The 17186-nt window shown below is 46.2% G+C and overlaps 1 protein-coding gene across 1 annotated transcript; it reads right to left on the bottom strand.

Annotated features, from left to right (window-relative positions):
• Positions 1-4375: 4375 nt before the first annotated feature.
• LOC116100292 (hereditary hemochromatosis protein-like) lies at positions 4376-12077 on the bottom strand. The gene is made up of 5 exons (XM_031384116.1): positions 11972-12077; positions 6345-6608; positions 5866-6141; positions 4581-4859; positions 4376-4476 (listed from the first exon to the last, which is right to left on the bottom strand). The coding sequence occupies exons 1-5, from the start codon at positions 12069-12071 to the stop codon at positions 4376-4378; spliced, it is 1020 nt and encodes a 339-aa protein (XP_031239976.1). The 5' UTR covers positions 12072-12077.
• Positions 12078-17186: the final 5109 nt, after the last annotated feature.

The raw sequence follows: 17186 nt of genomic DNA, 5'->3' as shown, positions 1-17186 counted from the left end.
CACCTTCCTCTGCTGCCATAGTGCTGGGATTAAAGGCATGAATTACCACCCCCAACACACCTGCCACCCCTTACCCCCTCAAAAATAACCATTGACCATTATCCAAGTTACATACATACTATATATATATATATGTTGTAAGTTAAAATTATCCATGTATAGATTTTTAGTTATCACCCCACGTGTTATAACTTTTTTAGCTCTTTTCTTTTCTTTCCTTTTCTTTCCTTTTCTTTCTTTCTTTCTTTCTTTCTTTCTTTCTTTCTTTCTTTCTCTCTCTCTCTTTCTTTCTTTTTACAGATTTATTTATTTACTTTATGTATATGAATACACTGTCACTGTCTTCAGACACACCAGAAGAGGGCATCAGATCTCAGTACAGATGGATGTGAGCCACCATGTGATTGCTGAGAATTGAACTCAGGACCTCTGGAAGAGCACTCAGTGTTCTTTCTTAATTGCTGAGCCATCTCTGCAGCCCCTTGATTTCTTTTTTGTCATAAAATCAGGTGGCTCATCTATATAGGATAGACAGGAAATTTTTAAATAATCATGCTTGAGTCTAGAGAAGCAGGAGCAACAACTCCAGGCCCAGCTTTTTAGAACAGCTTAAGATAATGTTTCATACTATGCATATTGAATCCCTGTTAAATTGAATTTAGTGGCTGGGGATGGAGCGGAGCATCTGAGAACAGAGAGACCAAAGCAAGCCTCTGCTTCACTTTCCCAATTTGTCTCCCCATTTCTCTTGGGCCATTGTTTTTCTGGGATGAGGAAACGGCAGTGGAGGCTCCATTCTCTGGGAGCTTGTAGGGGACCTGCAAGTGGTGGGTTGGAGAGGGAGAGAGAGAGAGAGAGAGAGAGAGAGAGAGAGAGAGAGAGACCCTGACTTCCATCCACCAGCTCATGATTGCCAGCAGATTCTAGCTGAGAACCAGGGATGGCAAAAGGACCTGTTGATCAGCTGCTCCCTGATGCAGAAGCAAGCTGGTTCACTGATAGCAGCAGCTACCTGGTAGAGGGACAGCACAAGGCAGAAGCCACCATTGTGGACGGGTGCCAGGTAGTCTGGATAAAACAGCTTCCTCCGGGAACATCAGCCTAAAAGGCAGAGCTGATAGCTCTGACCAAAATCCTGGACCTGGGGACAGGCAAAAAGATCAACATCTACATGGACAGCAGGTATGCCTTTTCCACGAGGCTATAGACCAAGAGAGAGGACTACTCACATCAGAGGGAAAAGAAATAAACAAGCAGGAAATCTTGGATCTGATGAAGCCAGCAACTGTATTATTCATTGCCCAAGACATCAGAAGGGAAGAGATTCAGTGTCCCTGGGCAATAACCAGGCAAATCCAGTGGCTATGCAGGAGCCTATTCTTGTTATGGGTCTGCAAGAGACACCCACTGGGAATTGGGACTGGACTAAGAGATGGCCTCACTTTGAACGTACTGAAGAAAAAAAGGACTCAGATGGCTAGCCACCCTACCAACTATTACCAAGAGAAGGTAGGATAATGGCATACACAAGAAGGGAGAACTATACTCCTCAGAAATTAAGCAAAAGAATTATTAGGTCAAATGCACAGATGGACTCATTTAGGGGATAGAAAGCTTGTCCAAGCAGTTAAGAGACCTAATATATATATATATATATATTATATTATATATATATGTATATATATATATATATATACACCTCAGGTTCTGGACCAGAAAGACAGTAGAACAGTGTAAGGTAGTGTTTATGCAGCCAAGAGTAAACAGGGCAAAAGACCTAGGGCAGAACACCCTGGAATTTATTGGTAGGTCAATTTTACAGAAGTTAAGCCAGGAAAATATGGTTACAAATATCTTCTAGTGTTTGTAGATGTTTTCCCTGGATGGGTTGAGATATTCCCTACCAAGCAGGAAACAACTACTATGGTAGCTAAGGAGATATTAGAAGAGAATTTTCCAGAGGTTCGGAGTGCCCAAGGTACTGGATTGGACAATGGTCCTGCTTTTGTCTCTTAAGATAAGTCAGGGATTGGCAGAGATATTGGGGACTAATTGGAAGCCCCATTGTGCATACTGTCCCCAGAGCTCAGAGCAGGTAAAGAGACCTTGATAAATTGACCATGGAGACTGGCCCAGACTGGTTGGTACCCCTCCCCTTGGCCCTGAGCACCCCCTACCATTTTAACCTGATCTCTTTAAGATCCTGCATGGGATACGAACTCCCTTGACTCCTGCTCTTGATACCCCCAGGGTGACTTTTCAGGCTGACAAGGATCTTATTGCTCGATAGCAAGCTTTCCAGATCAGCCACTTGGAACTGTGCCCTAACTTAGTGCCCTGTATAATGCAGGTATCCCAGAGGTTCCACACAAGTACCAAGTTGGAGATTGGATATATGTTAAGAAATGTGCTAAACACTCAGAAGCAAAGTGGAGAGGGCCGCTTCTGATATTGTTGACCACCCCGACCTCCATTAAAGTGATAGAGTAACTGCCTGGGTTCACATCAGATCAGCACCTGCACCTGATGACAACTGGATAGCAGCCAGACACCCAAGCAACCCACCTCTGCAAGGCCAGAGGAACCACGAGATGGCTACAGTGGATCTGCCAGCACTGAGCCTCAGCAGCCCCCACAACCCTACCAAAGTGACTTGGCAGATGCTCTCAGCCACTGGTGATGTAGCTGGTCCACTACCCAAGTGCATCTGGTGGCTGGACCCTGTCTTTGATTTCTGTGATTTAGCAGTGGGCCTTGACTTCTGGGGTGCCGCTGCCTTGGAGACACAGGGAGAGGGATTGCCTGAATGTGGAGGGACTTGTGAATCTAAACCATGTCCCAATAGTGACCTTAGAGGGTGGGGCTTAGGGTTCAGACTCCCAAAATTGAAAAGTGTCCGGCAAAAAACCCTTATATATATGTGTCCCCGAGATGGGAGAAGCCAGCAGCAGGCCCATCAGTCTTCGGGGGCCAACCATTTCTTCTATGCTACCTTGGGGTGTGAAACATCAGAAAGCACATACTAGAGACCATTCCAGGGTAGTTAAAATGCAATGGCCAGGGTGAGAGAAGGGTTAGCCAAGTGAAGAGAGAGAACAGAGTCAGGGTTGTTTGGAGTCTTGGTTTAACAGCTCCTCCTGGTTTACTACCTTTATTTCTGCATTGTTAGGACCCCTGATCATTTTGTTCCTGCTTCTGACCTTTGGCTTTTACATTCTCAATCACTTAGAAAGTACAGAGGACAATAGCTTCAAGATTGAAGCATGTACAAAGAAAAGGGGGAAATGTAAGATCTGACCGAGTAAACAGGGACATCTCAGAAAAACTGAGGAATTCCAAAAGGCCAGGAATTTCCTTAATAAGATAAGCTCAGGAACTTTGGGAAGGTAGTGGAGCTCTCTGGAAGGGAAAGGCTAATTAACATTGCTCAGATCACAGGGTGAGAACCAACCTGCGGGTGGGAACATATTCCGCAGGGTGAACCTTTGCCTACCTTCAGACAAGTCCTTGCCACCTCATTCCCTGAAGACCAGTCAGTTTAAAAAGTCACACTGTTTTGCCAATCACATTGTGTCTAATGGCTGCTGCCCTGAAAATTGTATAAAAGCTCACTGAACAAGCTTTTCGGGGGGTCATTGCCTCCTTTCCTTAGGGTCTGGGACAGCCCCAGTGCACTGGAATAAAAATCCTCTTGCTTTTTTTGCATCGATCAGGCTCCACGCGGTTCACTCAGGGGGGGTCTCCTGTAAGCCAAGGCTTGACAGGGTCTTAAGAGCTGGGTTGGTTGTTTGTCGTTGACACTGCCTTTCTGCCTGCCTGGCTTCTCAGCAGCCTCCAGGATGTGACTGATGCAGGAAGAACCTCACTCATTTCCCTCCTAACTGCAGAAGCAAAGAAGAGGGAAAAAATAGTTGTCTCCAGACACAGGTGTGGAGAGCTGCGATGTGCCACGCCTAAAGATGGCACTGGTTCCCGCCTTCCACCAGCCCAGTGGTGAGTGCTCTCTGGGACAAAAGACATCCTTATTTGGCTAAGGTTGATCCAGCAGGCTTGCCTCCTCATACGTGTGCCTATCTGCATGTACCATGTGGTTTACTGGGTTTGGCTGCCCATGAAGTATTTTGCCTGTGGGCAGGGCCAGAAGTCAGAAGAAGAAAGAAGTTGGTCAGAAGCCAGTAGTCAGTCAGTCAGAAGTTTGTTAAAAGTGCCTGAAATAAACCGTGTGGGAAGAGCTTGTGTGTCGTGTCATCCTTGCTGGACGAGGGTGTGCGCACCACACACAGGCTAGAAGGAAAACCAGACAGTATTTCCCCCCCACCCCCACCCCCAGCAGGAGTTCCTTACCTGGTAGTTTCCTGTCCTTTGTGTTCTGGATTCAAATGGCTCTGGTCAGTGCCATTACAACAACAGGGAGTACAGATACAGCTGAGGTTGTAGCAGAGCTAGCAGGATCTCGACCTTCCTCAGCAGCATGCCCTGCAACCAGCCCTCCATGAAATGGGAGGTCATTGTGTGTCCTATGGGTCCTTCCAGCTCTTGCCTCCCACCCCCTGAGGTGGATGGTTGCCCCGTTTTCTCACCTGAGACAACAGTCTGCATAATGCTGTGGTCGCCATGCCTCAGGTTGCAGGTGAACTGTGGTTCCTGTCCAGGAAGAACCCGAATGGACACCCAGGTCTGGTAGGTCCCATCCCCACTGGGCAGGACGGTCCCAGGCCCAAAGAGATCCTGTTGTACTGGCTTCCCGTCCTGAAGCCAGACCAGGGTGGCCACACGAGAATACAGATTAAAAGCTCGGCATGTCAGTGTGATCCTGCCCACTGGATAGTTCCTGCAGGTCACTTTCACCATTGGGGAGCCTGGGAGAAGATAAGAGAGAGCTGATGAATGGTGAGATGTGGAGGGCAGAAACTACACAATCACACTGTGCACATGTGCTTCCGCCCCTACCCCTAGGTGATGTGCCCAGTGGTAAGTGCTAGGGAGCATAGCACACAGCTCCAGTGATGCCTGATAACCCGAAGTATGTTCCAGTACATGAGTAGATGACTTTGTAGTGACAGTGGGCTTCTCTAATCGACAAATGGCTTACAATCTGCCTTTGCACCACAAAGCTGGTGTCATGTACTCCAGGAAACAGAGAGGTGCTACCAGACTGTGGCTCTAATTCTTTGCCTCTTGGCTTGAACCTTGACCTTGCTTATGAGGACTTTTGACTGGTTAACAACATCTTCATGGCCTTCCCTATCCCCATTTCAAGGAGGTTCCTTTCTTCCTTTCTTTCTTTCTTCTTCTTCTTTTAATTATGAGACTTAGTCAAGGAGCAACTTTGACTGTCACCTTAAACTGGCCTTGGAGAGCTGTGCATACCTGTGACCCAAGCATTCAAGAGGCAAATGCAGGACCTTGAGTTCGAAGCCAGCCTTGGCTATGTAGTCTTGTCTCAAAAAAAGAAAACAAAGCAGAGGGGCTGGAGAGATGGCTCAGTGGTTAAGAGCACTGGCTGCTCTTCCAGGGGTCCTGAGTTTCATTCCCAGCAACCACATGGTGACTCTGTAATGGTATCTGGTGCTCTCTTCTCATGTGCATGAAGAGAGAGTACTCATATACATAAAATAAATAAATAAATCTTAAAAAAAAAACAAAAACAAAGAGCTGAGCTTCAAGCAAAGGGACCCTGGCTATGGAACATGGGTTGGGCAGCTCGCACTTGAATCTGTAGCCCAGCTCCATGGCTGGACCCTTAACTCTGACCAAAGGTCTTACCACCCAAGCCCAATTGTTCATAACTAGCTTTGTCTCCTTCTAGATTCAGAATATCCCAGAGAAAGAGGCTAATGGAGAGGTAGAGCCCCTTGTCGGTACCTGTATCCTGCAGAGCGTTTCCCAAGGAAGCCAGGTATCTCCGGAGTTGAGCAGGACATATGTCATCCAAGAGTGTCTTAACTAGATCAGCTCTGGGTGCATGTGTCACCCAGAACGTCTTGTTCTGCTTGTTGGAGGGCACATTCACTGTCCATGTGAGAGTCTTCATGTCGAAGGTGAGGAGGTTCTGCCCGTCATAGCCCAGGTGCCAGAAGCCTCTAGTGCTCCCATTTCTCGGAAGCTCACAGCCCAAGGTTGCCTGCAGAGTGTGAAGGCCTGGCCCGTCCCAGGCAGGGGCTCGTTACCTTCTTGTCCTTAGACCACAGCTCCCTGAGACTTCAGCTTAGAAAGGACTATCCAGGGCTCTGCCCCTTGAAAGCATTATTGCTTTATTCAATTCAGTTTGGCTGTGCCCTGCCCAGAATCATGGCTTATGGGTCATAGATGGGACCTGTGTATCTCTGGCTCTCCACACTCACCTTTCTCCTGGCTCTTCTGGTTTATAATCTCAGCCATCATCCCCCTGAGTCTCTCCTCCTTCTTCCACAGATTCTCACTCTCTCTTGCACAGGTCTCATTTCCCCCATGGCCCTTCATCCAGCATCTCCAGGGCTTTGCTTTCCTGCTGTCTCCATCGTATTTCAGGAAGAGCTCATCATCTACGTATATTAGGACCAGGAGCCGGGTCTTCTCCAACCCCTCCAGAGAACGGGCTGTGACATCATAGCGCAGAGTGTGGGTTCCTGAGGGAGGAGGAGACGGGGACAAAACTGATGGGTTGATGGTTTCCACAGTCAGCTTCCGCCTTGGGATTGAACTCAGACGATTGTACTGCTGTGGGTGTGAATGTGGAATGTTTTGTTATGGCATGAAAGAGGAAAGGAGAGAAATATTATGAGTAGGGGATTAGGAAATTCAGGTCCCTCACCCAAGGGCTGGAGACCCTGAGAGAATGGAAATAAACATGGGTTCTATTCAGTCTTTTGAGACAATGCATTTCATACAATTATTGAGATGTTTGTTAACATCCAAAGAAGCAAAATACTCAGTGCTATGACTCTGCAACTTTCTTCCTAAGCAAAAAACCATAAATGTTAATAATCTGAAACTCATAGTAATTAATGGAATCAGAACCCATCAAAGGGGGTGGGGCTTTTGGGGCAGGTAATAAAATCCCTGTCAATCATTTTGCAACCTGGAATATATTAGTGTATTGCTTGGGCTTGGGGGTGGTGGGTGTATGCCTTGAATCCTAGCACTCAAGAGGCAGAATCAGGTGGATCTCTGAGTATGAGGCTAGCCTGGTCTATAGAGTGAGTTCTAGGACAGCCAGGGCTACACAGAGAAACCCTTTTGAACAAAACAAAACAAAATAAAACAAAACAAATGAATAAACAAACAAACAAGAAAAGCAAAGAAAAAAGAAAGAATCAGAGTGTGTGTGTGTGGGGTGCGGCAGAGAATTTTCTGTTGAACGAATTTCAGCAAGTCTAACAAGGCCGGAGGAATAAACTCCAAAGCTAATGGGACTCATATCTGCCAATGGCCCCATGGCCTGGGGTTTACTGAATGGTGGATGGGCTAAGCTGCTGCAGCATGGGCTAGGGCTCTGCTGCCTTAGAGCTTTATTTATTTATTTATTTTATTTTTTATTCCTGTTTGCTTGTTTTCCCTCAAAGTTCAGCAGGGAGCTGGGAGACAGCGAACAGCATTGCAGCTTTTAGTGGGACGAGAGGAAACTGGCAACTTAGTAGAGAGATGTTCAGGTGAGCATGGCAGGGCAGGGGCTTGGCTGGCTGCAGGAGCCAGAGAAACACAGAGCAAGTGTTTTTAGTTGAGAAGATGAGCCCAGGTTGACACACATGAAGAGCTGTTTGAAAAAGTCCAGATATGACACGATGGTATTTTCTGGAGCCTTTAGAGCCTTCTGACATTCATGAGACTGTGTTCTATAATGATCCTGTGTATAGCGCTTTATAGAAGTGTGCAATCTATGGATTACTAATCATGTTAATGAAGGGTAGAAGAGATCATTTAGTAGAAATATATAGTGTATAAGCTTTTACTTAAAGAGCATGGGAAATTTTCTCTGAAATGAGCCAAGAATGCAGGCCGGCTAGTTCCAGGAACCAGTTGACCACAAAGGCAGGATGTAAGTCATCTAGGTGGTTCCAGGGAACGGTCAACCACAAAGTGAATGACAATGACGACGATAAAACCACATTCTTGAGAATAATGAGTATGCAGGATGTTTTCCTCATGACCCTGACTAAAGCATGGGTTGGGTCTCTCTGAAATTTTCCACTCTTTTATGCTATGTTTCCTTGGTTACCCCCTCACTCCCCCTGGTTTGTGGTTTTTTTTCTTTAAATACTCTACACTTCTTGTGCTCTGGGTCGGATTCCTCTGCCCCTATGTGGGTTATGAGTTCAGCCCCAGTGCACTGGTTCTCCCCCCCACCCCCGAATAAACCTCACGCTGTTTGCATCAAGATCGGTCTCTTGTGAATCTTTGGGTGGCCGTGTCCTCCCATGACTTGAGAGAGGGTCTCCCCTCGTGGGGGTCTTTCATTACAATCCCTTACAACCCACAGGGTGAAGCTATTGTGAAACAACACCATCAAATACTTAAATTTACTTTAAATTAGAAAAAAAGAGGAGGGGTATACATACCCACTTAAATCCTCACATACTATACTACCTTTAGCTGTGGTGATTTGAATAAGAACGGCCCTCTTAGATTCATAGATTTGAAGGCTTAGGGAGTGGCATTGGGAGAGCGTGGCCTTGTCTGAGGAAAGGTATCACTGGTGTTGGGCTTTAGGGTTTCAAATGACCAAGCAAGGCCCAGTGTCACTCTCTTCCTTATGCCTGCTGACCCCGATGGATTTAGAACTCCCAGGTCCTCCTGAGAGGCTGGAGAATCTTAGAATTTAAAATGAGGGCATTTAATAGAAATGTATGTATAATGTGTAACCTTTACCAAAAAGGGGGCATGGAAAACCTCTGTATCAAGCCAAAAATGTGAAGTAGGTAGTTGCAGGAACTTGGCTAACTCAGAGCCTCAGGGCTCTGATTCCCGTCGACTGGTAGATGAAGATTACATTCCTAGAAGGAATATGTTCCCCTCCCTAACTGAATACCTTGGGTTGGGTCCCTCTGAAATTTTCCACTGTTTCTGTTATGTTTCCTTGGTAACCCTCTCCCCGCCCCCAGCTTGTGGATTTTCCTTTTAAATACCTCACACTTCTTGTGTTCGGGGGTTGAACTCCTCTGGCCTGCATGGTCACGAGATCGACCCTGGTACCGGCCTATCCCAAATAAACCTCATGTGATTGCAGCAAGTTCGGTCTCTTGTGAGTTAGTGGGTGGTTGCTTCATCCCGAGACTTGAGTAAGGATCTCCCCAGTTCTGGGAGTCTTTCACTCCGGCACCATGTTTGCCTCATGCCACCATGCTTCCTGCCTCCATGACAATGGACTAAGTCTCTGAAGTGTAAACAAGACCCAATTAAATGCTTTCCTCTATAAGAGTTGCTGGGGCTGGGCAGCGGTTTTTAATTTTTAAAAAATATCCTTCAAGCTGGGCAGTGGCAGCCCATGTCTTTAATCTCAGCACTTGGGAGGCAGAGGCAGGCGGATTTCTGAGTTCAAGGCCAGCCTGGTCTACAGAGTGAGTTCCAGGACAGCCAGGGAACAAACCCTGTCTTGAAAAAAAAAAAAAACAAAAACAAAAACAAAAGAAAGAAAGAAAGAAACAAAAGAGTTGCTGGGGTCATGGTGTCCCTTCACAGCAATAGAAACCCTAAGTAAGACAGGTCTCACTGTCCCCTTCAAAGCTCTGTTACATGATTCACTTCGTTTTGCTGAACTCATTTCACCCCTCATGATAATGTCACAGACTGGGGTTCAAATTTGCAATAATGGACCTTCAGGTGACATTTGCCCAAACCATAGCAAAGGCAGAGGAAAATCTCACATAATGGGTGCAATGTCTGCTATTAGGAAGATAAACTGCGTGTTTCATGTATGTTAGGAAAATATTATTAAATATTAAATGTTATTAAATATATAAGATATAGGAAAAGGATGAAGGATTTCACCAGACTGTGCACACAAGGAAATATGATTCAGGCAGCTGGGGCTGGATCTAAGGGGAGAGCTCTTTCCTAGCATGTGTGGATCTGTGGGTCCAGTCTCCATGACCACAGTGCGGGAGTTAAATAGTATATAAGATGGGAATTCTATGGAGAAATGTGATGCATCTGAAAGTTAGGACTCATGATGGGATTTGAGGCAGATCAGACAGAAATATTTATTTATCTAGTTGAAATATACTTTCAGGGGCTTTACTCTGTGTCCTATAGATTCTGAGTGACAAAGATAAGTACACACTGCTTAGAAGGTAGTCCATGCACCACTCTGCTGGGATGTCTACATCTCAAAGGGAAAAAAAAACCTAACATAGAAATGTCAGCAGGTCCTTCCAGGGATTCAGAAAATAACCCCATCTATATGTCTATACCCCATCTGGGCAGGACGTTGCCAAGTTTCAAGGCATCCTGGGCTACATGATGGGGGCACTGTCAAAAGCAAGCAGTCAGGTGATAGGGAGCGGCTTAACGAATAAGAATGCTTGCTCTGCAAACACAGGATCTGGGTTTGAATCTCCAGCACCCACATAAGAAAGCAGAGCATGGCTGTGCATTCCTGTAACCCCTCCCCTCTACAGCTTTGAGGAGCAGAGACAGTCCTGAAAACTCACTGGTCAGCCTGCTGGAACCATGAGCCTCTGCGTTAGTTAGAGACCCTGTTTCAGGACAATAGAGGAAGCACCTGTGGCAACACACACACACACACACACACAGACACACACACAGATTTCCCATTGAGAAAATTAATTCTAGCTAGCCAGGCAGAGCTCTATGGGTTCAAGGTCATCCTGGTGTACACAGCAAGTTCCAGGACAGCCAGGGCTACACAGTGAGACCCTGTCTCAAACAACAAACAAGAGACAACAACAATAAAAATAATTATTCCCAACATTGAAAGAACAATCTTCTATCCCTACCCCTGAATCAAGAACTGGAAGGGAGATTCTCAGCGGGGTGATTTGAAGCTGAGTTTCTACTCCACCCACAGCTCCTCCCTAACACTTGCCCAGATCGGTCTGTTCTGCAACCCTCCCCCACAGCTCGTCTCATCACAGCCCCCTCGCCCCCACTCTTAATTGCCTTTCTTGGGCCTCACAGTCACTGCCCCCTGACAATGAGCAAAGTTTACACCAATCAGGTCCTCTCTAGTCACAGCATCCAGATCTCTGCCCATGGGGTGCAGACACTCACCAACTCCCTGGGTGTTTCTTCAGGTCAGGGACACTAAATGCTCCCTCCCCACCTCCCCACCCCCATCATTTCTTGCAATCTTCCTCAGCTGCAGACATTCCATTTCTCCTTAGAAGGCCACCCACTGAGGTCTAGAAAAGGGCTGCCAGTTCTCTCTTGCAGGGGCTTTCTGATTTCAACGGTGGTAGACCATGTACCCCAATAGTTTCCCACCTGACATTAAAACCTCCCCAATGTAACCCCACGCTCCACTTTATGTCAGCCAGGGGGTAATTTTACCAAAGCTGCTGGGCTCGCTAAGCCTCCCGCTAGTTTCAGTTTCCTTCGCTCCACCTTATGTCTCTCCCTCCTGTGCCCAAGCGCTCTGACCCATTCTTTACTGTTGGGATTCAGAGCAGGGACCCGGGGTTGAGGCGCCTATTTTACATACCAAAGCAGACCTAGCCTGCAGGTTCTCCCGGTATCCCTCAGTCCCAACCTAGCATACCCGGCTCTCTGAATTTTCCAGCCCAGGGACTGGGCTTCTCCTTCCCCTGAGGCTTTTTCCTTTATAATCCAGACACTTCTCTCCCTCTTTCTGTGAGTACACTTTCTCTCTTTTTCTCCCCCCTTTCCTCTGTCTCCTTCCCCGTTGTGACTTCCCAGGCTTGGTTCCTTGGGAGAGCCATTTTCCAATGTATACTCTGATCTGACTCATTTAACCAGTTTATGACTCACCCCTCCCCTCCTTACAGGGATGGTCCTCATCCTGCCCAGAGCTCACCTTGGGTGCTGGATCCCTGTGAATCTCTAAGGAGCAGTTCTAGGATCAACAGTAGGACTGCTGGTCTGAATTCTCTGGGCTTTTCAGAACTGGCTTCCATTTTTCTTAAAGCTCCACCCATTGGCTAAGTGACACAAGGTGATGTATTAGAACGCTAGGCCAAAGCAGTTATATGTTGTAATAACCAGCGTGGGTAACCCCATTCTCGAAGAACCAAAAAGAGACCCCTGCAAAAGCATGAGGTTAATTTATTAATTGAAGCTGGTATACCAGGGTCATCTCTGTAATGGTGACCAGAGAGAGAGACCAAGAGGAAACAAGGCTCTAAGCGTTTATACCATTTCAGAACAGAGTTTTACAACTTACAAAGTTATAATTTACAACATGGGTAGTTACACTTTATCTTGTTCATTGTTCTTTAGTTTCTATTGATCTTTCCTCCCGGTTAGGATAAGACACCTGTGACTCTCAGGAGGGGTGGGGGAGATCCTCTCTCCCAGGGAATGTCTCTTGGAAACTTGCATTCCTTGAGGATGGATGTTTGCTCGGTAAACTCTTCTAAAAACCCCCTTTGTCTTAAGGATAAGTAGACTTCCTTGCTGTCTGGTATTTTTATGGGGTATCTCCGTTTGGCTCAATTTCTACAATGTGTAAGAGGTTTAATTGAGAGGGAGAGAGGGGGCAGTGGCAAAAGAGAGAGAGAGAGAGAGAGAGAGAGAGAGAGAGAGAGAGAGAGAGAGAGAGAGAGGAATGTTTCGTGTGTGTGTGTGTGTGTGTGTGTGTGTGTGTGTGTGTGAAAATCAAACAAATCAGTGGCCTTCCTCTACTCAAAGGATAAACAGGCAGAGAAAGAAATTAAGGAAACAACATCCTTCACAATAGTGACAAATAATATTACATATGTTGGTGTGACTCTAACCAAGCAAGTGAAAGAGCTGTATGACAAAAACTTCAAGTCTCTGAAAAAAGAAATGGAAGAAGATCTCAGAAGATGGAAAGATCTCCCATGCTCATGGATTGGCAGGATGAATATAGTAAAAATGGCAATCTACAGATTCAATGCAATACCCATCAAAATTCCAACTCAATTCTTCATAGAGTTAGAAAGAACAATTCTCAAATTCATTTGGAATAACAAAAAACCTAGGATAGCAAAAACTCTTCTCAACAATAAAAGAACTTCTGGGGGAATCACCATCCCTGGCCTCAAGCTGTATTACAGAACAATAGTGATAAAAAAATTACTTGGTATTAGTACAGTGACAGGCAGGTAGATAATGGAACAGAATTGAAGACCCAGAAATGAACCTAAACACCTATGGTCACTTGATCTTTGACAAAGCAGCCAAAACCATCCAGTGGGAAAAAGACAGCATTTTCAAATGGTGCTGATTCAACTGGAGTTCAACATGTAGAAGAATGCAAATCTGTTCATTCTTATCTCCTTATACAAAGCTCAAGTCCAAGTGGGTCAAGGACCTCCACATAAAACCAGATACACTGAAACTAAAAGAAGAGAATGTGAGAAAGAGCCTTGAACACATGGGCACAGGGAAAATTTCCTGAATAGAACACCAATGGTTTATGCTCTAAGATCCAGAATTGACAAATGGGACCTCATAAAATTGCAAAGCTTCTGTAAGGCAAAGGTCACTGTAAATAGGACAAAATGGCAACCAACAGCTTGGGAACAGGTCTTTTCCAATTCTATATCTGATAGATATATACAAAGAACTCAAGAAGTTAGACTCCAGCGAACCAAATAACCCTATTAAAAATGGGGTACAGAGGTAAACCAAGAATTCTCAACTGAGGAATACCGAATGGTTGAGAAGCACCTAAAGAAATGTTCAACATCCTTAGTCATCAGGGAAATGCAAATCAAAACATCCCTGAGATTCCACATTACACCAATTAGAATGGCTAAGATCAAAAAGGTGAGGATGTGGATAAAGAGGAACATTCCTCTATTGTCGGTGGGATTGCAATCTGGTACTACCACTCTGAAAATCAGTCTGGCAGTTCCTCAGAAAATTGGACATAATATTACCTGAGTACCCAGCCATATCACTCCTGGGCATATATCCAAAAGATGTTCCAACATATGACAAGGACACATGCTCCACTATGTTCATAGCAGCCTTATTTATAATAGCCAGAAGCTAGAAAGAACCCAGATGTCCCTCAACAGAAGAATGGATACAGAAAATGTAGTACATTTACACAATGGAATACTACTCATCTATTAAAAACAACGACTTCATGAAATTCTTAGGCAAATGGATGGAATTAGAAAATAGCATCCTGAGTGAGGTAACCCAGTCATAAAAGAACACACATGGTATGCCCTCACTGATAAGTGAACATTAGCACAAAAGATCGGAATATTGAACATACAATTCACAGACCACGTGAAGCTCAAGAAGAAGGAAGACCAAAGTGTAGATGCTTCAGTCCTTCTTAGAGGGGGAAACAAAAATACTCATAGGAGGAAATACAGAGATAAAGTGTGGAGCAGAGACTGAAGGAAAGGCCATCCAGAGACTGCCCCACCTGGGGATCCATCTCATATACAGTCACCAAACCCAGACACTACAGCTGATGCCAAGAAGTGCTTGCTAACAGAAGCCTGATATGGCTGTCTTCTGAGAGGCTCTGCTAGAGCCTGGCAAATACAGAGGCAGATATTCACAGCCAACCATTGGACTGAGCACAGGGTCCCCAATGGAGGAATTAGAGAAAGGGCCCAAGGAGCTGAAGGGTTTGCAGTTCCTTATGACAAACAATGATATCAACCAACCAGACCCCCCTCCCCCAGAGCTTCCAGGAACTAAACCATCAACCAAAGAGTGCACATGGAGGGACCCATGACTCCAGCCACATATGTAACAGAGAATGGCCTTATGGGACATCAACTGGAGGAGAAGCCCTTGTTCCTGTGAAGGTTTGATGCCCCAGTGTAGAGAAATGCCAGGATGGGGAGGTGGGAGTGGGTGGGTGGGTAAGCACCCTCATAGAAGCAGGGGAAGGAAGGATGGGATAAGGGGTTTCTGAAGGGGAAACCAGGACAGGGTATACAATTTGAAATGTACATAATGTTAGCATCAGGGCATCCAAAGCCTGTGGCCATGCCTGGGCAGGTCCACAGACCTGTTGCCAGGACAACAGCCACCATATTCCCAGAATCCATTGGGCTCACCTCCCACCTTTACCTGCGGCTGCTACGTTACAACCCATATATATATGGGAACATTCCTCCATCTTGCTCTCTCTCTCTCTCTCTCTCCTCTCTTTCCGCACCACTACCCCTACTCCCTCTCAATTAAACCTCTTACACGTGGAACTGTTTGGGCCTAGTGTGATATGTTCTGATGCGACCCACCGCTACAACACATCATTTGGTGCCGAAACCCGGGACATGGTGGTTTGCGTCAGCACTGGCTGCACTGCCCTGCGGTGGGGCCGACAGAGATCACGACCACGTGGAGTGGTCCCAGCACCGGCAACCGTGGCTGCTATCGGTACGTGAGTTCGAGGCCCCCTCAGCTGGCGGCTGGGAGCTGCTGCTCCCTGAAGACACCAGGCACCACGGGACATACCGGAGCTGCAGCCAAGCGCAGCTGAACTTCTACCACGTGAGTCGCGCCCCACTCAGGTCCCATTCAGTTCCATGTTTTCCATTTACCAGTCTGCTATAATTCTCACACAGACACCGGCATATTAATTAATAGAATCAGTCAAGGGGAGGACCTCCAGCTCTCCAGATAAGGCCTGGCCAACCTTCTCTGGAAACCACGGGGTTACAGTCAAGCCTCTCAATTGATATACGAGTTAGGGACTTCTGCCATTGGTGCCCCTCCCTCGGAAGCAACTCTCGTTCCCAATCTTTTTCTGGGCTCCAGCAGCTGTCAAAACCTTGGATCCAGGGTGGGTTGCCTTCCCACAGCAGGCCGCCAGGGTCACTAGAACCCTAGGGGTGAGAACCCCGCACTAGGGGTTTCTCGTGACGACTTGAACCACTAGCTTGGCTGTTAACTCTTTGGTGCTTGGATTGTTCTTAGGACGCTGGTACGAACATCCAACCACCTGCCAATGGATATCAGAATGTCTTCGACTGTACTTCCAGGCACCCCACTGGGATGTCTCCTAAAAAAATCTCAAATCTTTAAAGCTAATGCCTGACTTGAAGGCATCAAAATTAATATATCTCTGCAATAAGGTCTGGATTAAATATCAACTAGATGGGAGTTCAAAATGGCCACTTAATGGTACTCTAGATCCAGCTATTTTAAGGGATCTTAATACATACTGCCAGTGAACTGGTAAATGGAAGGAGGTTCCCTAATTACAAACATTTATCAATGTCCGTTCCAGTCCCTCCTTATGCTCTTCTTGTTCCCCAACCCAACTTCTCTTAGCCATGAAATCTACACAACCTCAACCTCCTCTAGATGACACTACAATGCTAGATCCAGCTAATGAACCACCCCCTTTTCACCACAAACCTGTCTCCACGCCGCCAAAAACCCAAACTGCTGCCTCAGTTTCTCCTCACCAGGATGCTCCAGAGCCTGCTAACTCTCCCTCTCTAGACCCCTCTCCTTCCGTGCCAGCTGTGGGCCGTTCCAAAGGCCCCACATTGGCAGCTGCCTTCACTCCTCCTGTCACCCCCTCTAAGGCTACAGCCAAAACTTCAAGTCCTTCCTCTCCAGAGACACCTCACCCAGCAACAGTCCACAGTGGAATTACAATTCTACAGGTGGTATTTTAGCCAGAGACAGGTTCATCACATGCCTTCTGGCTGGTCTTAGAAAAGTGGCCTTAAAGCCCGCAAATTTTGAAAAACTTCAAGAGGTTGTCCAAGACAAACAAGAGAATCCATCTCAATTTTTAGAACGCCTTACGAAGGCTTTATTGCAACATACCAATCTGGACCCTGAAAACTCAGAAAATAAGCAACTTCTGATGACCTACTTCTTTTCCCAGAGCTACCCCGACATAAGAGCTAAACTTAAAAAACTAGAGAGGGGACCCCTAACTCCACAGGCAGAAGTCTTAGTGCTGGCCTTCAAAGTGTACCATGAGAGAGATGATAGAATTCACAAACAAAAATACCATATGCTGGTAAAGGCTGTCCGACCAGCCCTAGCCACTACCCTGGACTCATGGTCTCCTAAGACCCAGAGACCATCAGGCACCTGCTACAAATGTGGTA

This window comes from Mastomys coucha, unplaced genomic scaffold (assembly GCF_008632895.1).
Source record: "Mastomys coucha isolate ucsf_1 unplaced genomic scaffold, UCSF_Mcou_1 pScaffold21, whole genome shotgun sequence".
Taxonomy (NCBI): Eukaryota; Metazoa; Chordata; class Mammalia; order Rodentia; family Muridae; genus Mastomys; species Mastomys coucha.
This window is presented reverse-complemented; position numbering and strand designations above follow the sequence as displayed.

What these genes read in the sequence shown, in the direction of transcription:
- LOC116100292 (XM_031384116.1), bottom strand. Translation starts at nt 12,071, where the DNA reads ATGGAAGCCAGTTCTGAAAAGCCCAGAGAATTCAGACCAGCAGTCCTA. An exon ending in AAACGCTCTGCAGGATACAG is followed by an intron (nt 4,860 to 5,865) that starts GTACCGACAAGG and finishes ATCTTCTCCCAG; the next exon opens with GCTCCCCAATGGTGAAAGTG. An exon ending in TATGCAGACTGTTGTCTCAG is followed by an intron (nt 4,477 to 4,580) that starts GTGAGAAAACGG and finishes GGCTGGTTGCAG; the next exon opens with GGCATGCTGCTGAGGAAGGT.